Source organism: Alligator mississippiensis, chromosome 8 (assembly GCF_030867095.1).
Source record: "Alligator mississippiensis isolate rAllMis1 chromosome 8, rAllMis1, whole genome shotgun sequence".
Lineage (NCBI taxonomy): Eukaryota > Metazoa > Chordata > Crocodylia > Alligatoridae > Alligator > Alligator mississippiensis.
This window is the reverse complement of record NC_081831.1, coordinates 23,628,100-23,649,551: the sequence shown is the minus strand read 5'-3', so window position 1 is coordinate 23,649,551 and position 21,452 is coordinate 23,628,100. Positions and strand designations below refer to the sequence as shown.

Below are 21,452 nucleotides of genomic sequence, written 5' to 3'. Positions count from 1 at the left end.
TGCATCCAGTCTGAAACCTTCTAGGAGTTTGACTGTTGCTCCTGGTTTTCCCCTGGCCGCTTTGGTGCATAGTTGCTTGCCTAGCCCCTGATATATTTATAAACTGCCACCAAATCCCCTGAAGTCTTCTCTTTTTTTCTAGGTTGAGCAGTGCCATATCTGTCAGCCTTTCCTTGTATGGCTTGCTCTTCAGGTCTCTGATCATACAAGTGGCTCTTTTCTGGACTCTCTTAAGCTTCTCCAAATCCTTCTTGAATGTCAGTGCAGTTCCATTTCCCCCTTGATGTCAGTACAGTTCCATTTCCTGGCAGAAGAATCCAGCACAGAGGTCTCACACAATGGCACCGCACACTTGCATTCGCACCCAGTGGGGCGGGGGGATGAGTCACTTGGAGCCATGAGGAGCTGCGCCAGCTCTTTGTCTCACTCTGCGGTTTGTAGGAAACCCAGTTGGTCCTATTGGGAAGGGCTCATAACAATGGCCTGTGTGTGGCTTTGAAGAAGAAGAAACTCTGTCCCCTCACATTGTCTCTTTCTTTTGAAGTAGGCCACTTGGGTGGGTGCTTTATTTCCAAAACAGCCTTTCATTGGCCAAGGGTTGTTTCTAAACTCAGCAACTGAGACCTTCCTGCCCTCCCCAGATGCTGCCCCAAGGTAGAGGCAGGGTTGGGGTGGGGGAGAGTACTGACATCTTTGGGGTCCAGACAGAGCAGTGATTGCTAGTGCATCAGGGCTGCAAATGTCATGCGTGCTAGAAGACCTCAGTGATCATGGAGGAGTCTGTCTCCGGTGAGCATTTTGTCCCTGGCCTTTGGGGTCTGGGCTTTTCCTTCTTCACCAATCCTAGCTGGAGGCTGAAATAAGGGATGCAAGGGGTGAAGGCTTAGGGAGATCCGAGTCCTGTGCTAGTCTCTGCTGCATGCTCCCCGTGTGCCTTTGTATAAGATGTTTGCCTCTGGTTCCTCTGTAGAAAGGGTGATGCTACAGTCCCTTCCACCTACCATGGGTCTAACTGGCTTCTTTCTGCTCAGCCAGACAGGGCATGAAGCATCTGTCCTGAGGCAGGAGTATCTGGATGTGACCATCATGGAGTACAAGGTTCTTACATGTGTGACCCTCCATGCTAGAGCATTGGCCCCCTTTGTGCTTCCAAGTAACCCCCTTCTCTCCCTTCTTGCAGAGATTTCCTTCCCCGGGGCTCTGGCATCGTTACCCGACGGCCTCTCATCCTCCAGCTCATCTTCTCCAAGACAGGTACGTGGTTTTTGTGGCACTGTGCTGGGATGGGTTCCTGGTCAGACCCAGTTCACTCTCCCTTCCGATACTTGCTCTCTGCTGCTGTGTGACACAGGAGACTGGACAAGATGAACCTGGGGTCTGACCCAGGAAATGGCAGTTCATATGTGGAGCGTATGAACTGTGCCATGGCTCCGGAAAGCAGAAGAGTGGGAAGGAAAGCTGATCTTCTCTCACGTTGAAGATCAGCTGCCAGTGCAGATAGAGGGGTGGACACCAGAGCACAAGGCTGCTCCAGGAAGGTCATTGTCTCTCCGTCAGCAGTAAGCTTTGAGCAGGGCTTTCCAGGATCCTACTGATCTCGGCAAATGGAGCAGACCCCATCTTTGTGACAGGAACACAGTGCCATGCAGAGCCTGGCTATGAAACCTACCCTGGCTGCGGCCTTGTCTTCCCACAATTTGGTCCCATGTGCCCAAGTAAGCGAGAAACCAGGCCTGGCATTGCTACTAGCTATGGCAAGCATGCATATGCTGAGTGCCATCCCCCTCCCTTCCTTCCACCACAACACCTGATTCTAGGTTGACTGATCTGGTTACATTCCTTTGAATGAAATATGTAGGAGTCTTGTGCAGCCGGTTGCCTGGCCTGGCCTGGCCTGGCCTGCCATAGCTGGATGCAAGGCATCAGATACCTAATGGTTCAAATCCCCTGTGTCCTGAGAACTTCCTCTGGGTTTTAGAGGTGGGGAGGGTGAGGGGGGTAACTGTAGACCTGCTAGTACAGGCTTGTCTCTGCCCCTTGCTCTCCCCCACCCCCCATGCTGAACAATGAGGGGTTGGGGCTCTTGCCTTTTGAGGCCTTAGTCCTACTGATTTGCAGATGAGGTGGCTTCAAGCAGCAAGCCCAGCACACTCCTGTATTGGAAAATTCCAGCAACCTGGAGTGCTGTTGCTACTGGAGTGAGTGTTTGGGTGGGGGAAGGGTGGCATCTAAGAGGGGTGAGCACTGCAGCATCCAAAATGCATGAGGAGCTTGGAAAGCTCACATTGGGTGGTTTCATTTGTTAGTCATGATGGCAACAAGGTGCCTTGCTTGATGGGTGCTTGTCACTTGAGAGGCCGGGAGGTGGGAGGACCTGAGGGGGCAGGGAGTATGATGTGCCCCTCATGCCTGCTCACTCAGGGATGGAAATGGGCCTCTCTTCCCATTCCCAGCTCAGCACAGCCTCTCCTGGCAAGCTGCTGCCTGCTTCCAGCTTTGGCTATAGCTTCACCAGAGGGGTAGAAGTGGGATTTGTCGGCAAAGGGGCTGTGGGAAGTCATGGGGCTCTTCTTGTAGCCGGTTCCTTCTGACCATCTGAGAGCACTGGTAGCCAGGATCTTTGAAGCATCTGCAGCTGCTGCTTAACTGCTCTAGTGCATCTGTGACACCAAGTTTCCAATGATGATTGTGGCATCTTCAGGCACTGAGGACTCTCCATCCCCAGAGATCTGTGGGCAGCCTGGGTTAGGAGTCTCAATGCATCTGACACTGCTGGGGGGTGGGAGGTGGGGGAGAGGGTCAGTGCAGGGTCTTGCTTAAAGACCACATGTTGGGATGGCTTGGAGCCTGTTTGAATGTGGGGGGAGGCTCCCTCGGTTTTCAGCAGGCATTGGAACAGGACTGCTCCAACTGACTAAGCAAGGAGCCGGTCAGACTGGCCCAACTCTGGCTGCTTTCCTGCCTGGCAGCCAGCAGCTCCTGTGAATGCATGGCTTGAATCTTTCAGGCATGACCCTGGGCATCTTCCTGTTCAGAGGATTGTGGGCAGGCTGCTCTAATTGCAGAAGCAGGTGCAAAGCAGGGAAGGAGTCCAGCTGTCTGGACTGGCTGCTCAGGCCCAAGCCAGCACCTCTCTTCCTGCTGCCCCTGGGCTAGGAGCTGTGGGGTCCCTGCTTGAAGCTGTCTCCCACTGAGGGGCTCTGGAGGGCACGGTGCAGGTCACAGGGAGGAGCAGGGGAGTGGATGGGGTGAGAGCCACTGCTAGCAGATCCCTCCTGGCTTGATCTTTCCAGGCCCATCTGAGGGCAGCTTGGCCCATCCAAGGGCAATTGGAACCTGCTTTGCAGCTCCCAAAATGACCTGTAAACACAAGTGAGGCTTGGCTGGCTCCATCTGGGCACCTCTGAGGTGTGTAAATGGCTTGCATTGTCTTATCATTGGAGGCAGTGGGGCAGGGAGCAGGAACCTGGCTCTGGGGGTGATGAAACAAAGGCTCCTTGGCACAGAGCCTGCCTTTCCTGTTCCGTCTGTGACCCAGGTTCTCAGTGGTGAGTGTGGTTGAGTGCCTGGCACCTGGCTGCCATGGCAGTGACTGGGATTTGATCCCATCCAGTATCAAAGCATGGAGCATCTGCCTCAGATTGCCCAGCTGGTGCCCCTGTCATACCCCAAAATGTCCCAGGTCCTAGGCAGGCCCAGATGCAGGCTTGCCTCAGCTGTGAGAGAGTCCAGCACTGCAGCCTGAGATAGCAGGCAAGCAGGGGAAGACAGACCGTCCCTACCTGAGCAGATGCCAGCACACCAGTGACCAGGCTGCCAGCCAGAATGTGTGTGAGGTGGGGCAGATGCCTACTTGTGCTGGGGAAAGCTGTCCAGGCACCGGGGATGTGGGAAGGGGGGGGGGGCGGCTGTTGGTGGCTGCAGGGAGCTGTGTGGCTGGGTTGGTGGTATGGGGTCAGTGCCCATGCTTGTAGGAACAGGGTGGCTAGGAGACACTGCGGGGGTGGTTGGTGGCCAGGCTGTCTGGTGCGGTGCTGGAGCCCACAGGCATCCTCTCGTCTTCCCTCTAGTCTGTGTCAGGGCTGGACTTGTCCCACCGCTGCCTGCATGAATTGGAGCTGCCATGCCTCGGCCCAGTCGGAGGCTCCCTCTGGCACGGCTAGGGGTGGGGGAGCAGAGGGCTGCAGGTTGGGGATGAGAGGGGCTGGGGGGCAGGGGATGTTGGTCAGATGTGTGGGGCACTAGTAGTGCCAGGGGGGCTATAGCTTGGGAACGAGGGGCACTAGCATGGCCTGGAGGAGTGAGGGACTGTGGGTCATGAGTGAGGGGCAGTGGTAGGGTCAGGTGGCTGTGGGTTGGCAGTGAGGTGTCCCCCCCAGCAGGAGCGCACTGTCTTTTGGAACAGGAAATATATGGTAACCCTAACCTTGAGAGAATTGCATCTCCCTTCCCTCCCACCTACCGTGCCTCAGTTTCCCTTCCTTGCCTCATGTTGCTGTAGATCTGAGCTCTGGGGTCAGGGACAACCTCATTGGGGTCCTCCATCACAGTGAGGCCAGAGGGTGCGGGTCAGATGTATCCACCCTGGTGACGGTGGGCGCATCTCTTGCAGAGTATGCTGAATTCTTGCACTGCAAATCGAAAAAGTTCACAGACTTTGACGAGGTGCGGCAGGAGATCGAGGCGGAGACGGACCGTGCCACGGGGACCAACAAGGGCATCTCCCCTGTCCCTATCAACCTGAGGGTCTACTCTCCGCATGGTGAGTGAGGCTTCATGCTGCCTGGCCTGGCCTGGCCAAGGGCCAGTGGGCTCCTGAAGGCCCACTGATATAACAGTTTACAAATGAGAAGGACTTAAAAAATACTAAGTGATGAAGAGAGAGTCAATCAGGATTTATTATTGAGTAGCTGTCAGCAGACAGTTCAGGGATCATAAAATCCATGGTGCGTCTACACTTTGAATCCTGTGTCCAGTTCTGGTCCCCACACCTCAAAGAGAATATAGAACCGGGGTCAGCAACTCCCAGCACATGTGCCGAGCATGGTACGCAAGGCCATTTTGCTCAGCACACCACTGCCAGCCTGGGCTCTAAGCAGCTGCTGCCAGCCACAGAGCCCAGGCTGCTCCCAGCAGGCAGCTGGGAGGCTGCAAGCCCTGCTGCAAGCAGACTGCAAACAGGAGCTCCAGGCTCCAGCGTGTGAGCACTCCGGCACCTTCCAAGGTAGATGTGGTTTTTTTCGGCACTCCAGCCAAACAACATTGCCTGCCCCTGATATAGAAGGACTAGAGAAGGGCAGCAAAGATGATGAGTGGTATGGAATGACTTCGCTATGAGGAGACTAACAAGGCAAGGTCTGTTCAGTTTAGAAAAGAGATGCTTGAGGGGGGACATAAGAAGGGTTTACAAAATACTAAATCTCAAAGAGAAAGACAGTAGGGATTTATTATCGACTAGCTCTCACCAGACAATAACTAGGGGTCACAACATGAAACTAGGAGGCTGTCATTTTTAAACTAACACAAGGCAGTTTCTTTTCACCCAGTGCTTCATTAAAGTGAGGAACTTGTTGCCACCAGATGTGGTGGAAGCTGAGAGTTCCGCCAGATTTGCGAAGGGACGGGACACGTTCTTGGAGGAAAGGGGCATCGGTAGCAATTGACTATGGGAGCGAAGGGCACGACTTCTGAATCGGAGTGTCCTAGACCTTAAATGCTGGAGACTGTGAGAGAGAGAGAGAGAGAGAGAGGAACGGGGGAAAAACCCTGGTTAGACCCAGTTTACCTTCCCTTTCAGCATCTGTTCTCTGCCACTGTGAGATGCATGAGGCTGACCAGATGGACCTAAGCAGCTCTTATGTTCTTATGAAGGAAGGCACTTGTGTATGGAAGTGTATGTCAGGGCATGGGGGAGGCTGTGAAGGGTCACAAGGGCCAGGGCCAATGAAAGTGATGGTCCGTTCTGTGTCCTTCTTGCCATGGTGATACTGAGTTCTCTCACACTACCTGGACCCTGCCTCACCCTTAGGTTCTCCTGACCCCACAGAGGGAATGTTCACTCCCTGCTGCCCCACCTCCCATGCATAGGCTCTCTTTTTTTCCCTCTCTGCAGTCTTGAACCTGACCTTGATCGACCTCCCGGGCATCACCAAAGTGCCTGTGGGAGACCAACCACAGGACATCGAGTACCAGATCAAGGATATGATCCTGCAGTTCATCAGCCGTGAGAGCAGCCTGATTCTTGCTGTGACCCCAGCCAACATGGACCTGGCCAACTCGGATGCCCTCAAGATGGCTAAGGAGGTTGATCCTCAAGGTGAGGGGCAGATGCCTGACTCACTAGCTTTCCCCTAGGATAATGCAGCTTTTCCATGCCCTTTGTGCAGCTATGGAACCCTGCTGGGGTTAGGCGCTGAAAGTCCTATTGGTTATAGGATGGCCCAGTAGGTTTGGGCACCACATGGTTGCTGACTTGTTAGTTCCAGGGCGGGGGGTGGGGGGAAGCTGCTGTATCTGGAGATGGCTTCAAACCCTTCCATCCTTGGCATAGCCCTCTCTAGCATCGGTGCCTCTGGCTTCAGCTGCTGGCAGTAGCTACTGTTTCCAGCTATCCACTGGGCTCACAGCTGTGTCTGCAGGGAGTGAGGTTGCCCCCCTCAGCTCTGCCTAAAGGGCTGCTGGAGTCACAGCATTAGGCTTCTGTGTCACCTGTCCCTCCCTGTGATGGGTGGCTAGGAGCCCAAGTGTGTCCCAGGCTCTGCTCGCAACCTCAAGCAGCTGTGGCATATTCTGAGGTCCTGAGTCCAGTTCATAAACTGCACATCTTCATAAACAGACTGAGCTCTGCTTTAAAATCAGGGTTTATTTCCTTCCCAACTCCCTCTGCCAGGGGCAGTTCCAGTGACCTCATCCCTCTCTCCAGCCCTATTGGAGTGGGTTCCTCAGGATGGGCAGCAGCAGGCACACTAGCCTCTCCTCTAACCTCCAGCCTCTCACACAGGCTTGCGGACCATCGGTGTGATCACGAAACTGGACCTCATGGACGAAGGCACTGACGCCAGGGACATCCTGGAGAACAAGTTGCTACCTCTGAGGAGAGGTATAGCACTGCTGGCTTTGGGTGATGTGCTTTTGCCTGCCGCACACTCTGGGAATTCTCTGCCTGTAGAAAAAGGGTAGAGACATCCTGGAGCAGAGGGGAAGGTGGGGTGTGTGCCTGGTACCTGCCGCCCCATCCTAGCCCCATACAGGGGTTGGGCCTGGTGCCACCCCCTCCTAGCCCTCCACACAGGGATTGGGCTCTGGGACCCACCACTGTCCCTGTCCAGCCCTGCACACTGGGATCAGCCAGAACACAGGGCTTGGGGCCCTTCATGAGCCTGGGAACTTGGCAGCACTGCTCCCCTGCCACCAAATTTCCTGGCCTGCAGACTGGGGGTTGAGCACCTCTGGCATAGAGTAGTGGTAGCCTTTTCCAGGTCAGAGGCAGGTTGACAGGCTCTAGAACCTACCTGCAGCCAATGTTTCTCTGATGGCATAGGGAGGCACCCGCAGCCAAAACCTTGCGTCCCTGGGTTGGATCCAATGGCTTTGCAGGCCAGGTCCAGTTCACAGGCTGTAGGTTGCTGACCCCTGGTACAGACCAATCCTGCCTGGGAGGGAGTGTGGCATGGGACTCAAGACTGAGGCTTTCCAGTGTTCCTTAACCATAGAGGACTACAGCTGAACACACCCAACTCTAGGCAGGATCTGCTGTGTCCAGACCTTCCCAGACAGATGTTTAACCTACCCTTGCCCCAGTATCGGAGTTCCCCTGCTACCTGGCTTCTGTCCCGGAGCCGACACATTGGTTTCCCCTGCTGCAGGTTACATCGGGGTAGTGAACCGGAGCCAGAAGGACATTGATGGCAAGAAGGACATACGGGCTGCTCTGGCAGCCGAACGCAAGTTCTTCCTCTCGCATCCAGCCTACCGGCACATGGCAGACCGCATGGGCACCCCGCACCTGCAGAAAGTCCTCAACCAGGTTAGACCCAGGGCATGGGTGGATCTAGGATTTTGAAAAGGGGTGTGCATGGTGATGTGCATCACCACACAGTTTCCTCCAAAAAATAAAATATAACAGCTTTACTAATTCGCTGTAGGCCTAGGGCTGGATTCTTCAGTTTAAGATGGATGCAAGAACAAATATAACTGCATTGGAATTAGTTCAGAACAGTCTGCAGGGTTGGGAAATAGAAGCTACATGACAAGGAGCAGCTCCCAGACAGCAGCATTGCAAAACAAAGGGCTAGCTTGATTAGTGAAACATCAAGAACATTGACAAGGAGAGAGGGTTGTTAATACCTGTGGAGTAAAGAGTTTAGAAGGAATCATACAGATTGTAATAAGCCAAGAAGTCAGTGAACTCCCCTCACTGCTGCCTGAATAGAAATGCTGCAGCCACTGTCAGGTGGTTTGTTTTAACATTTGGGTGGAGCAGGAATTAAAGAGGGCAACTCTGGATCTGCCCTGGCCTCAGGGTCTTGGTGCCAAGCTATGCCCCTTCCTGGCTGGTCAGCTTGGCTGACATTTGTGCATTTGCATGGGTGCAGAGAATGACATAGGACCCTGCGGCTATGGGGTCTCCTTCCCTGCAGCCCTTGTGTCCTCCAGACGATGGCCAGTGAGGCTTTGAGCCTGCCAGTGGTAGAAGCAGCAATTGCTGTCATAGCAGACAGAAGCAGGAAGAAGGTCACAGTGAAGACAGAAGATGGAAGCTATAGGAATGGGGAAAATGCATTAAAACAGGAAAAATGTGGCTTGAAGCTCTCAGCAGCTGGAGGGCTTAGTCTGGCTGGAAGCTATCCAGGGCTCTGTCTGAGAACCAGGCCTTTTGGTGCCCCCCATGCCACCAGCCTGTATTTTTTAAATTTGTATCCAAGGCCAAATTAGCCCAAACTAATTCCAAATCCAAGAGTCTAGAACCATAAGTGGCTCTACTACCGATCCACTCGCACCTCAGGCTTCAGATGTTTCCAAAACCTTTGGCGGGCATCCTACTTGCAGGCACAAGCCCAGAGGCTTGGGGTTTGCATGCCCCTGAGTGTTGCTTGCCCTTAGGCATAAGGCCCTCGGAGCAAGTAAGGGAGGAGACTTCCATTTCCATAAACTGGGCTTAGAGCTGCTGCACGTTAGCAGGTACTGAGCCATGCCAGAAGAGCAGTTCTGCGATGTGATTCTATCTTCTTTGACACAGATGCATGGTATTTCCTCTGCCAGGTTAAGTAGCTACTACACTTGTCCTGAGGCTTCAAGAAGCCAAAAAAGGCAAAAGATTTGTATGCTCTGAAGAGAAACCGGAGTATTTCCTCTCCTTTCCACACAGCAGCTAGATTAGATGGGGCTCAGTGCATGGTCATGGGCTCCAGCCTCTGGCTTCTACCTGCTGTCGCTCCATTGGAAAGGCTTGAAGTGCGGGTGCTGGCACCAACAGCTGAGCAGCAGCCTTGACTGTTCCTCTCATCTTCTTGTAGCAATTGACCAACCACATTCGGGAGACCCTGCCCTCACTACGCAGCAAGCTCCAGAGCCAGCTGTTGTCCCTGGAGAAGGAGGTGGAGGAGTACAAGAATTTTCGCCCCGATGACCCCACACGCAAAACCAAAGCCTTGCTCCAGTAGGTGCCTTCCTGCCCTTAAGGGCACATGGACGCTGCATTGCGGGTGGTGTTAGAAGGAACGGGGTGAGGGGTATTTCACCTCCAGCCTCAAATAGACATGGTTGCATGTTCAAATAAGACTAGTGTCCACAGCCTCTTCCTTTGTGACCCACTAGCTCCTGCTGTCTTCTGCTCCTAGAACCTGGTTCTAATCTTTAGGAGCAGACAGCTTTGGGGAGAGGTTGCCAGCTTCAAATAGTGGTGCTTTTTGAGTTGGCATGTCCCAGAGATTGACTGCAGCAGCATTAGGCTATTTTCAAGTGTAGGGGCTGATCTGTACAGTCTCTAGCTGCAATACCTGACAGATGTCTTTTGTAGCTCAATAAATGGTGTTCCATGTTCCCTGCATCTGCAGACACGGGCAGCTGCATGGTCTTTCCTCTTCCAAAAAGAAAAGGAGGGGAGGGTGTTTACGCATCCTAGGTGAGCTGCCTGCTTTCTGTTGCTCTGATAACAGCTGGAAAGGAGACTCCATTCTCCTTCCAGACTTTGGGAAAGCCATGGGAATTCTTCCCTGGCTGCGAGCAGCTAAAAGATGCATCATTGCTAGCATGGTGCGGACAGCTGTGGCCTGAGCAGCTGAGTCATTGCAGTCTCCATCACCTTGGGTTTAACACCCACTGTCCCACGCTCTCTGCAGAATGGTCCAGCAATTTGGGGTGGACTTTGAGAAGCGGATTGAAGGCTCCGGCGACCAGGTGGACACACTGGAGCTTTCAGGCGGTGCCAGAATAAACCGCATCTTCCACGAGCGCTTCCCCTTTGAGCTGGTGAAGGTAAAACTGAGCTGGATTATGCTCTTGTGTTTGCCCTGTCTCCTCTATGCTAGGCTGCAGAAGCCTTTTGACTGCACATGTTTCCTCCCCCTGGCTTCTGGCTTGGTTAGAGTCCAGCAGAAGTGTCCCTGGTTGCAGGCCATGTCTGGCTTGGACAGTAGCAGCCATGAGAGACAGCAGTTTCACAGGTGGGGGGCCTATCTCTTTGTAGAAGATGGGATGTGTCAGTTCTGGCATGAGACAGATGAGCCAGTCATGATGGGATTGAGGCCTCGCCTCTAGCTTACACAGGACTAAAAAGAAAGGGGTTTGCCGGCCTGCTTTAAGGGGTAAACCCAAAATGTCTCTCATCTGATGGTCTGGACCACCCCCCCTCCTGGCACTGCATGTTTGCTGTGTGTTTTATATGGCTCACAGGTCCCTGAAGGCAAAGAAATAGCACATCTTAAAGCTCTGAATGTGCTGTTGGCAGGAACTGTGAGCATCCGCTGGTCCCCAGTGAGCCTGAGAACTTGGCTTTCTTACGAGCCAGCCCTCAATTAGAAACCTGTGCTTCAGCTTGGGAGCAGCTCACTGTAAAATCTTAATTGTGGTTTCTGTCCTAGATGGAATTTGATGAGAAGGACTTGAGGCGAGAAATCAGCTATGCAATTAAAAACATCCATGGTGTAAGGCAAGTGTCAGAGGGACTCTTTCCAGTTGTGGAAATGTTTCTTGTTTCCCTGTGATCAGGCCTAGGTGATGTCCTGGGTTGGGTGTTCCCTTTGCAGTGACCCCACTGCTGGCGTGTGGGTACATTCACATGCCTATCTTGTTGGAGGCCCTGGGTCTGATGGGGTAGAACTCTGGGTCCCATGGAGCTATATTAGATGTGTACCCCCTCTAGCTGCTCAGACATGCAAGATGGAAGGGAAAGCCAGTGGCTTTAAGAACATCAGCAGTGCCATACTGGGCCAATGCTCCATCTAGCCCAGCAGCCTGTCTTTGACAGTCCTGGCCCTAGCTAAGCTAGGCTTCTACCAGACCAGGAAGGAGGCTCTGGCCAGGAAAAACCTGGGCAAGTGTCGGGGGCCTGTTTTCCTCTCACTTCTCTGCTCACATTTCTAGGATGAGTTTTTTGCTGATCAGCATCCACAGGCTCCCTCAATCCATTCAGGGACCAGCGTGCCCTGCTCTGTGCCCCCTCTTAGAGCACTTGGTATTAATCTTTGACCCTCTCTCCTTTCCCCATTATTGCTTTAGTTGTCCCGAGAACTCTTTTGGTTCACATTTATTAGTCTTCTCTGAGTTGGAGGAGGCAAACTGTTTCTGTGTGGACTCACACCTGTGGTCCTATGTGAGCCAAATAGGCCTGTCTCTTGAGAATGACAGGAGTGGATTCTAGAGGGTGAGCATGTGAACTGGGTATGTCCAGAGGGATCTGTCCCTTGTCAGACCCTCTTGGGCATCCATCATCATTGGTTTCATGATACCAGAAGAAATATCTCTGACTGTTCTGTTTAATAGCTGTTAATGGGGTCTGTCTTCCATGAACATGTCTAGTCCCTGGTTGGACCTGGCTTTACTCTCTGCCTTGACAACCTTCTGTGACCACAAGTTCCACATGTTAATATGTGTTGCGTGAACCCTGGCCCAAGAGTTTCTCGATCTTTTCAAAAGCTCTCCATCCATCCTGGCTGCCCCTGGAGAGCTGGGAGGCCATCTGGCTGCAGCATAGCTATAGAAAGCAATTGCCTTTAGGCCTTGCTGCAGCTAGTGTTGACTTTAGATCCCTCAGTACTTATGGGATAGCTTTGTGGTTGCTTTATCATTGTGATGGGACCCTACAAAGCAGATTTCCATTGGTGCCCCAGTCCCCTGGCTCCTGGAGCCAGACCTCCACAGGACCATGAGGCTCAGAAGTGGTGGGAGGGAGCTGCATTCTGGGCTGTCTCTGAATGTCTCCCTGGGACAGACCGTCACCTCTTTTTAAACCTCTTGACCCATTTTGTTTTCTCTCTGCCCTCGCACACGGCCACCTCTAGGACGGGGCTCTTCACACCAGACTTGGCATTCGAGGCCATTGTGAAAAAGCAGGTGGTGAAGCTGAAAGAGCCTTGTCTGAAGTGTGTCGACTTGGTTATTCAGGAGTTAATCAATACAGTTAGACAGTGTACCAGTAAGGTATTGAACCTCTGGAGGCCACCTGGCCCCTTCCTGTTCGCGGGGTGGAGCAACTCGGGTGCTACCTTGGCTTTGTTCTCCCCTGCCCACTTTGCTTGGCAAGACCCCATCCTACTCTGGAAGCATCAGCTGGGACTAGCTTAACTGGGACTCTGGCTAAGCCTAGTGTCCAGGAGTCCTGGCCTGAGGTACCTGTGATTACCTGGGACTTGGCACTGCTGAGATGTAAGAGAAGCCCTGGATTGATTGCATGAAAGGTCATGTTGGACCTCTGGAGGGTGAGGGGGACCTCTGGGCAAGTCACTTCCCAGTGTGACCTCTGGGATGCCTGTTTCTGTCCTGGATTCTGTCACTGGTCTGATGGTTAACCCTGAGTGAGTCAGTTCCTCATGCCGTGCCTCAGTTTTCTCCATCAGAAGCACATGGGGATGATGCACACCAGCACTGAGCTCTGTTGATGACAGGTTGCGTGGTGAGAGCTCAGGTCTTGAACCTGTTACATAATATACACCAGGCTAAAAGTGACATGGAGCTCAGCACCTGCATGACTCAAATCTGGCATAGAAGCCAACCTTGTCAAAATTAGGGGTAAAATTATACTCCTGTAAAGGGGCTGTGTGTCTACAGCTACATCAGAGGAGCAGTTTGCGTACTGTAAACAGGCTAGTATCTGCTCCCCTTCCCCTGAATAAGAAGGGGCTGTACAGTGCCTCCTTCGAGCTTTACCCCAGACTGGCTGGCTGTCCTCTCCAGATCCCAGCATCACTTACATTGAGGTGATGTGAGTAACACTCATGTTGCAGTGTCATGTGCCCAGGCCCCAAGTACAACTCTTTTTGTAATACACGTGAGACTTTGGGGACACTGACCCATCAGGGAGCCTCACGCTGTCAGTGGCTTCCAGCAATGGTGCTCTGTGACAGACCTGACCAGGTCCTGCCAAGGCATTTGTCTCAGAGCGTTTTGGTGTCTGCCAGGCAGGTGGGCGGGTGAGTCTCAATCTCAGTACCGATCTTAGCATGTGACTTCTGGATCTGCAGCTGCTGCCTGCCTCTGCTCAGGGAAGCCATGGAGGACAGGAGAAGCCAGTGCTGGAAAGAATCGCTTTCACCGATTCTCTCTGATGGCTGTGGCTTATTTACAAAACCTACTGTTTGGCAATAACCAGCTTGGTAACAAACGTGTTTCCACTTCAAAGGCTGTCCCTATTGTACCTCAGCCTGGCATGGAGTGGGAGCCTTGATGAATTGGCTGCTTCCACACTCAATAAACTGACTTCCCAGCAGAGTTGCCCACAAGTGTTGCTTCCCAGAGCATGATGCTTGAGCAGAGTAATGTTTCAATGCTTGTCCAGTGCTGTCTGTCGTAGGAGCCCTGGGAGTCTGTCTGGGCAGGGATCCTGCTGTTGTCTCTGTGCCATGGGTGTAGCAAGCTGTGTAACATGGAGAAGCCGACGTCAGTTGCTGAGATTCTTTCAGTTCTAGGTAGTGCCAGTGGTGGTGGGGAGTGGTAGGGAATTTTCCATGCAGCAAGTCAATGGGAGGGTTTGGAAGCATCACAGGTAGGTGACTGCATGGTGGGCACATAGCATGCTGCCATGGGAATCGGGACACTAAAGGTGCCCTAGTCAAGACCTTCTAGGTACACTCTGCACAGGTAGCTCCCCCCTTATCTGGGGAGGGGTGTGTTACTGTTTCAGTTAGTTCCTAGCCCTGTTCAGGCCCACAGAGCAGTGGTGTTCTGCTTCCCTAATCTCCACCCAGGCTCCCATATGGCTTGTAGCAGTTACTGTTTAAAGCAAGGAACCAGCTGTTGGGCTGATGAAGGCAGTGTGGGTTTCTTGCATTCCCAGGGTAAAGCAGCAATCTCCCAAGTCTCAGCTGGTTGCTAGAGTGGCTTCAGGTATTGATTGACTCAGGGAGCATGGCCCTCCATGCCAGGCTAACAAGGCTATGTGCAGGGCCCAGCCCCGGTGGGAAGCTATTGCCTGTTGAGATCTCTACTCCTGCCCCTGCCTGATGGCTTAAACAAAGGAGGCTGGACTGGATGGCCTCTGGAGGTCCCTGCTGGCCTGATTTCTATGATTTTGTGAAATGGCCTTGGAGCAGGGTGGCAATGGACTCATGGCCGAGTCCAGATCTCTGCTAAACCTTGGGTTTAATGCATCCACGAAAGGCAGGGAGGTCTGATCCAGTCACATTTTGAAATGACTCCCAGGGACCTGAAAACATCTAGCACTGGCGCTGCTGCTTTCTCCTCTGCATGTTACTAACCTGGTTTTAAATCTCCTTTTCTTTTCCTGTCTCTGTCCCTGTCTCCCTGCCTGCCTCCTTTGGTATCTCGCTCTCACGCTCTGCACGGGGCAGGACGGGGCTCTTCACACCCGACATGGCCTTCGAAGCCATAGTGAAAAAGCAGCTTGTAAAGCTCAAAGAGCCCAGTCTGAAGTGTGTTGATCTGGTGGTCTCAGAGCTGGCCACGGTCATTAAAAAGTGTGCGGAAAAGGTAATAGGTCTTTGTTCCTCCCTCTCTGCCCTACCCTGAGCATCTGGAATGCATCTGTTCCCAGGACCCAGCCTACCAAAGCGAGTCAGAGCATCAGGGTTTTGATGTCCCTTGTGTGACAGGCAAGCATCTGTGGCCCAGACACCTGCAAATTAGCTAATTGCTGTGTGAAGCTGCCTTCCCAGCCTGGATCCTGGTAAAACAGATGGCAGAGTTATTGCTGTGCACCCTAGTGGCCTGGGCTAATGCTGCTCCCGAGTAGCTGAGGCCTGGTGTTGGTAGGAGCCATCTCACTTGCCTTGCTTAGCTTTTAGCCCATCCCTGGGACACCGGCAGGGATGCAAAAGCAGAACAGTTCTGAGACCCCAGCGAAGCAGTCGCCCTGCTCTTTGCTGTAGCTTTCCATTGTTCTCAGCCTCTGAGCCCTGTTTCTGTCTCCTGGACACAACCAGCGTTCAAGCCTTCCCCTGTGCTTTGTTCTATCCCGTGAGTGGGTGTGTGTTGTCAGGCTTTCTTGTGGCTCATGTGGGGTCGCCATGATCTGATGCCCCGTGGTCTTCCCCTTCCCCACAGCTTGGCTCCTACCCAAGGTTACGAGAGGAGACAGAGAGGATTGTTACCACCTACATCAGGGAACGGGAAGGGAAAACAAAGGACCAGGTAAGCACTGCATCCTGCCCTGCTCCTAGCAGGCCAGGGCCTCGGCTGCCTCATTGATACCCAGCGCATTAGGTGTTCATGTTCTGTTCAGAGGGCAAAGGCAGAGATGATTTAGTCCAGCAGAATGGTGTTGTTTCTGAATGGAAACAAACCTCATCTGATTTCTCATTTATTTTGCCTTAAAAAATGTTAAGGCGGCACAAATGCAGAGTAAATAGGCATCCTTACCCTTTGTTGCACCATATGATAGGAAAATCAGTGGTGCAGCAAAAGGTAGTAATAGACTCTGCTGCTTTATTGTGGCAGATGTCTATTACCTTGTACTCTTTCCCTGCTCAACCAGCCACAGGCAGGAAAAACCCCGCTTTCCCTGCTGTCCCAGACCTGTGCTGTGGGTTTGGGGCAGGGGGAAAGTGCTTCCCTACTCAGCCAGCCTCGTGGAGCTGACTGGGTGGGGGCAATCCTGGCTTTCTCCGCTGCTCCACCCACTCTGTGGGTCTGGGAAAGCAGGGAGTTTGTGATTCCCTGTCCCACACCATCAAGGGCAGGCCAACATTGAGGCATAGCTCAGTTTCTCCATTTGGCAGTGCCTGTTTCTAGCCTTAGTCAGACCTGGTGCTCCAGCCAGAGCCTTTCAACACCATTTTCCACCCCACCGCCAAAGCAGCAAACTCAGACGTGCCTCCCTTCCTTGCAAAGCCACCTCCAAGGCTGGGCAACTGTTGCGAGAGAAGTCCCAAAGTGCCCTCTGCTGGGAGAAGCGCAGTTTGCATGGCTGTAACTAAGAGCCCTGCACCTCCCTGTCTTAGTGCCTGGCACTTTGAGAAGAGCTTTAACAGATGAGCCTCCATGCTCTGGGGTGAACCCCCCTTCCCTGCCCCACCCCCTTCCTAGGCCTGGCACCAAATGCAACATGCTTGGGACGGGCCTGTAATCGTGGCCATCTTTTCAGATTCTCCTGTTGATCGACATTGAGCTCTCTTACATCAACACAAACCATGAGGACTTCATTGGATTTGCCAAGTAGGTACCTGCCCTGCTAGCCTAGGGGTGCAGGGAGCTGGGTACTTAAGTAACCAAGGCTTCTCATTACAGCTAACAGGCGAGCTGTAGCCACCGTGGCTGAGGCCATGGGATAGGGATCAAGACCATCCTGGAGTCAGTCAGCCTCCAGCATTGAGCAGTGTGCCCTCAGTACTGCTTAAAGAGAGCACCAGCATCCCCGTTGTGCAGAGGGGTGTGAGGAGGCCTGTCCAAAAAGTCTTATCCCGGCAGCGCTTGAGTCCTCAGATTGGAACACCTCAGCTGCTGCAGACAGTGCTGGGTGCCAGTGCATCAGGACACACCTGCTCCAAAAGCAAGGAGTGGGTGGGGGCCTCTCTCCCTGGGCTCAGGCTTTTGTCTGAAGTTGGGGAGGCTGGTTTGATCCCCTGTGATACACGAATGGGCTTCTCCTTTGCTAGGCACCATGTCACGAGGTGGGCATGGAGCCTGCTCTGAAGAGCTCAGCATCCAGGGAGGATTGAGGTGGGTGTCTGGGATCTCTTCCACACACAGAGGAGGGTGGGCAGATGGATTTGGTAAGGATGCCAAGATCTTCCAAGCATCTGCTGAAACAGGCCTCAGCAGATCTAAACAGCTCCCCCACCAAGAGGCAGCACCTTGGGCTCCTCCAGCCAGGCCCAGGCATTTCCCTCTTCTTTCTCCTGCCCCCTCATTTGTTTGTTCTTCCTTTGATTTGTTCTTTCTTTGCTCTTCACACTCCACTCCAGTTTCTCCCTTTCCTAATCTCTCCTGTTTTTCCCTTTGAAACACCTCACTCTTTCCTCTGGACTTCTCTGCACCTCCTCTCCTCCCACTGCCCCCAGCTGTTACACTGAGCAGCACTTGGCGACAGGGTGGGTACCTGCTGGAAACTGTATGTACCACACTCCTGCTTGCGTGCTCCCTCGCGGCGCCAGCCTGAGAGCAGCACAACTCTCCCTTGGCGCTGCTGGTAAAACGCCCTGTGCCTTTCTGAGCTATAGCCTCTTGCATCGGTGGGGGGCAGCGGGGAGGAGGGAGGAAGCTGTGGGTGCCCAGATGCCATTGGAGCAGGTCAGAGGTGGTGGGCACCCCTAAAGTCTCTTTGCTGAGTGGGGAGAGCATTGCGCTGAGTCTCTGCCCGCCCCTTGCTTGGTACAGTCTGTGTAGAGCCTGTTGGTGCTTTGATTTTTTTCTTTTCAGTGCTCAGCAAAGAAGCACTCAGATGAACAAGAAACGAGCCATCCCAAATCAGGTATGGTGTGCCTGTTCAACCTGCTGTCTCTCTGGCTAGTGTAGGGGGGCAGGGGTCCCCACTTAGGTCCACAGTGCCTCTGTGCAACCTGTGAGCTGCTTGTTGCTGTCCTAGCTGGATTGACTAGCCAGTCCCTGACAGAAAACACTGGCATGGGATTATGGGGTCAAGCCCCAGAGCTAGTTGCCCATTCACACCCTAACGTGTCCTGGTTTGAGAGCCCATCCTGTGACTGAATTTTCTTCACTCACCATGGAGTGTTGGCAAGAGGAGAAGGGATCTGGGAAAGGGGCTTCACAGAACTGCTCAGTTCTGCCCCTTTGTTAAGAGCCATGGGGCTGGGGCAAGGGTGGCATTAGTACAGAGTCCACACCCCAGCAGCAGGCTTAAACCGTCGTTCTGTCTCCACGCAGCTTTCCTGTGGTGGGGAGGGCATTGCTATTTAGCCCAGATGATATCCAGGCAGGATTGGCAACGTGTCCACTTGCACAGTGTCAATCCAGCAGGATGTGGACGTGGCCTTGTTTGGAGAGACTGTGATGAGATATTAACACTGTACAGTTATAATGAATTAATAGCATGTAACTGTTTTTCTTTTGCTGTTTTTTTTCTGCTTCTTTTTCCCTACCATTTTTTGTGCTTCCTGCTTTCTTCCTCCCCCTCCGTCACTTTTTCTTCACTGTTCTGTCTCTTTGTCCTGCTTCTTTTTTCCCCTCCCCACTTTTATATATCCGCAATCCTAATTTTGCACACCTAAAGGGTGAGATCCTGGTAAGTACCCATGTAGTGTGATAGTACGTGGTAGAGCACCTAGCGATGGAGACGCCTCCCAAAGCATCTGATCCAAGCGAGTGAGGCCCCTATCTTCCTAAAAGCGAGTGCACTCACCAGAGTTCTCTCTGGTCCCTGATTTAGCCTGGTCTCAGGAGATGGAGCCCTGCCTGGCTTCTCTATGCTTGAAATAGCCAAATTCATGCTGGGGGGTGGGTTGTGGTGAGGAGGGTAGGGACAGCTCTGGAGGGGAGTGCAGTCTCTTGGCCTATTCCTGGAAATGCCATTGTGGGGGTAGTTGAGGCCTAGGGGGATGCAGTGCAGAACTGTTTTTCCCCCCCATGTCTACATACCTTTGAGGATGGTCTTCTTCCCAGAGGAGTCTGAGCATAATTCAGGAGTTATGGAGCACTGGGGGCTTCTGTTTCATAGGCTGGATCTTGGCCACATCGATTGGCCAGGTTTGTCTGGAATGGAGGCCTTGGTTAGGGAGGCTTGGGTCAGCGACCATGCAGGCAGACCCTTGGCATCCTGGGTGCTGGTAGACACAGGCAGAGCCAAGTGTAGCTAGGGCACCACCCGGCTGGGAGAGGTAGCACCTCTGCTCTTCTGGCTTCTATCTGGCTGCCCAGGGGGCTCCCTGAAGCCTGAACTCTGCAGCCTGGGCACACAGCTGTGAATCTTCTTCACTCTGTCTGGCAGTGTTTTCCTCCTTTGGGGTAGGTTAGGAGGTGAGTGAGTTGAGGAGAGCCCAGTGCTGTCTGTGGGGGTTGTGGATAGTGCCAGTCAGTCAGCTGCTCAGATCCCACAGTCTGGGAGGTGGATGTAGAGGAGGCAGGGTTCCAGACATGGGCTGGCAGACTGATCAGCCACATTTCTGTCCCCGCCCCACCCCCCTGCACTTTGCCAAGATGCCAGTTCCCAAAGCAGTTGCGAACAGCTGGCATCAATGGGCAGAGATGCTTTCTTTGCTGATGGCACTTGCTGGAAGCCAGGCTGGCTGCACCTATGCCACTCATGGCTGGGCACCCAGTCTTCACCAAGCATCTGTGCCTCCACAGCTGAAATGGGGGCAGGTACACCTTGGAGGGCAGAGTCCCAGCGAATGCCTCTGACTCCAAAGCCTCCCTCAGGATCCAGCTGCCAAGGGTGTTCTGGTCAGTGCAGTCGCTTCTAGCAAGATGAGGAGTGCTGTTATCACTGAACCCCATTAGGAGCTGTTTGCTCCTTAGGGTGAGCAGTGCCCTCTGGAGGAAGGGGGGTGAAAGGGCTGGATCCCAAATGAACTGGTATCAGGGGCTCCGATTCTCATGGACTGCCACGGAAAATGGAAATGCCTGACGTGCTGGGCTGGCGGAGATATGGTGGGAAGGATCTTGCTCTGTGGAATCCATATAGGGTGTTCCTTGTAGAGAGAGAGGGAACTTCCTGTTCCCAGCATGTTCTCAAAATACATCAGTCTGTCCTCTGTCGTCCCTGCTGAGGCATAGCATCACACATGATGTTCCCTTTGAGCACAACCCTATCAGTCTGCCTTAGGCTGAAGCACACTAAGCCACTGGCTGGCTGGAAGAGGAGGAGCTAGGTGCCATGGAAGAGCAGCCCTTGTTTTCATGTGGAAACAGGCCTCAAATTGGGTTCTTGGGTTAGGAGCAGGATCTGATGCTGCTGGGGGAAGAGTTAACACTGATGCTCTCTGAGCATTGACCCTCCCAGCATGGGGAAATTGAGGCACAAAGTGCTGGGAAGGATATTTCCTGGGGTTGGGGAACTGGCAGGAGGTAAGGGGTCCCCAGCTTCTCACTATTTTCCTGGGATCTACTAGACTAGCATAGCTGGAATCGCCAAGGTCTCCAGCCTCTCAAGCAACATCAAGCTTCAAGGCTCAGCATGTTAGCTGGGTCACCCATGCCAGCTCCGGGGTGCTGCCACAGTGGGCCCAGTAAAGGGCTGGTTTTGGACGTGGAAGGCTGTTACAGTGAGTCCTTGCAGCTCTCAGCTAAGCATGCCAGAGTCTCCCCTAGCAAGTCAGGCTGTCTGCAGCAGTGAAGCACCAAAGCCCTGGAGAAGAGGAAAGGGAAGCAGAGCAAGGGGCCAGGAGACTGAAGAGATCCAGGACATGTGATCAGCTGGGGCCCAGGACACTTCCTCACATGGCCAACTGTGCCCTGGGCCTTGGCAGCTGGCTATGATGTCCTCACAGGAGGAAGGCAGAATGAGCCCAACCACAGCTTGCCTGGGTGACTCCAGCAGAAACAGGGTTGCGTTGAGGCCAACTAGCAGAGAACAGGGCTCGATGGGCTCTCTAGACCTCAGGGCAGCTCCTTCCCACCTGTCGTCAGCATTGCAGGCATCAATCGTATGCTTCCCCCCCACCCCGGCCTGAAAGTCCAGACGCTTCCATTCTCCCTGCTGTGTCCCACAGAGACTGGGAATCCTCCCGAGGGCCTGCCTGTCCCCTTCCGTCCTGGTCTCCCGAGGCCGGTTGTCCATCGCTGGCTGTGAGAGCGTGATTGTGCTGTGGCGATGGGAAGGGAGAGCTCTGAGCCAGGGCCCTGGCCGCTGTGGATTCAGAATAGTGCAGAGGGCCAGGGAGAGG

General features: G+C 53.4%; 1 protein-coding gene and 1 long non-coding RNA gene across 14 annotated transcripts in view; one reads left to right on the top strand and one right to left on the bottom strand.

Annotated features, from left to right (window-relative positions):
* Positions 1-21,452, top strand: part of DNM2 (dynamin 2) — a 52,805-nt gene that overhangs the window by 13,449 nt on the left and 17,904 nt on the right. For 6 of the 13 annotated variants that reach the window (XM_059732349.1, XM_014606261.3, XM_059732347.1 and 3 more), the window contains exons 2-13: positions 1,181-1,254; positions 4,613-4,762; positions 6,113-6,316; positions 7,001-7,099; positions 7,866-8,026; positions 9,516-9,658; positions 10,341-10,476; positions 11,082-11,149; positions 12,501-12,639; positions 15,718-15,804; positions 16,757-16,827; positions 18,031-18,082. In XM_059732349.1, coding sequence (XP_059588332.1) covers positions 1,181-1,254; positions 4,613-4,762; positions 6,113-6,316; positions 7,001-7,099; positions 7,866-8,026; positions 9,516-9,658; positions 10,341-10,476; positions 11,082-11,149; positions 12,501-12,639; positions 15,718-15,804; positions 16,757-16,827; positions 18,031-18,082 — 1,384 coding nt within the window. Of the gene's footprint in view, positions 1-1,180; positions 1,255-4,612; positions 4,763-6,112; positions 6,317-7,000; positions 7,100-7,865; positions 8,027-9,515; positions 9,659-10,340; positions 10,477-11,081; positions 11,150-12,500; positions 12,640-15,005; positions 15,145-15,717; positions 15,805-16,756; positions 16,828-18,030; positions 18,083-18,841; positions 18,854-21,452 lie in introns of all 13 variants that reach the window. The other 7 variants (XM_006265580.4, XM_059732348.1, XM_014606259.3 and 4 more) reach the window with 3 other exon arrangements.
* On the bottom strand, positions 6,843-20,279 carry LOC132252110 (uncharacterized). Its single transcript, XR_009463878.1, has 2 exons — positions 19,207-20,279; positions 6,843-7,162 (listed from the first exon to the last, which is right to left on the bottom strand). It is a non-coding gene; the product is annotated as an uncharacterized LOC132252110 (long non-coding RNA).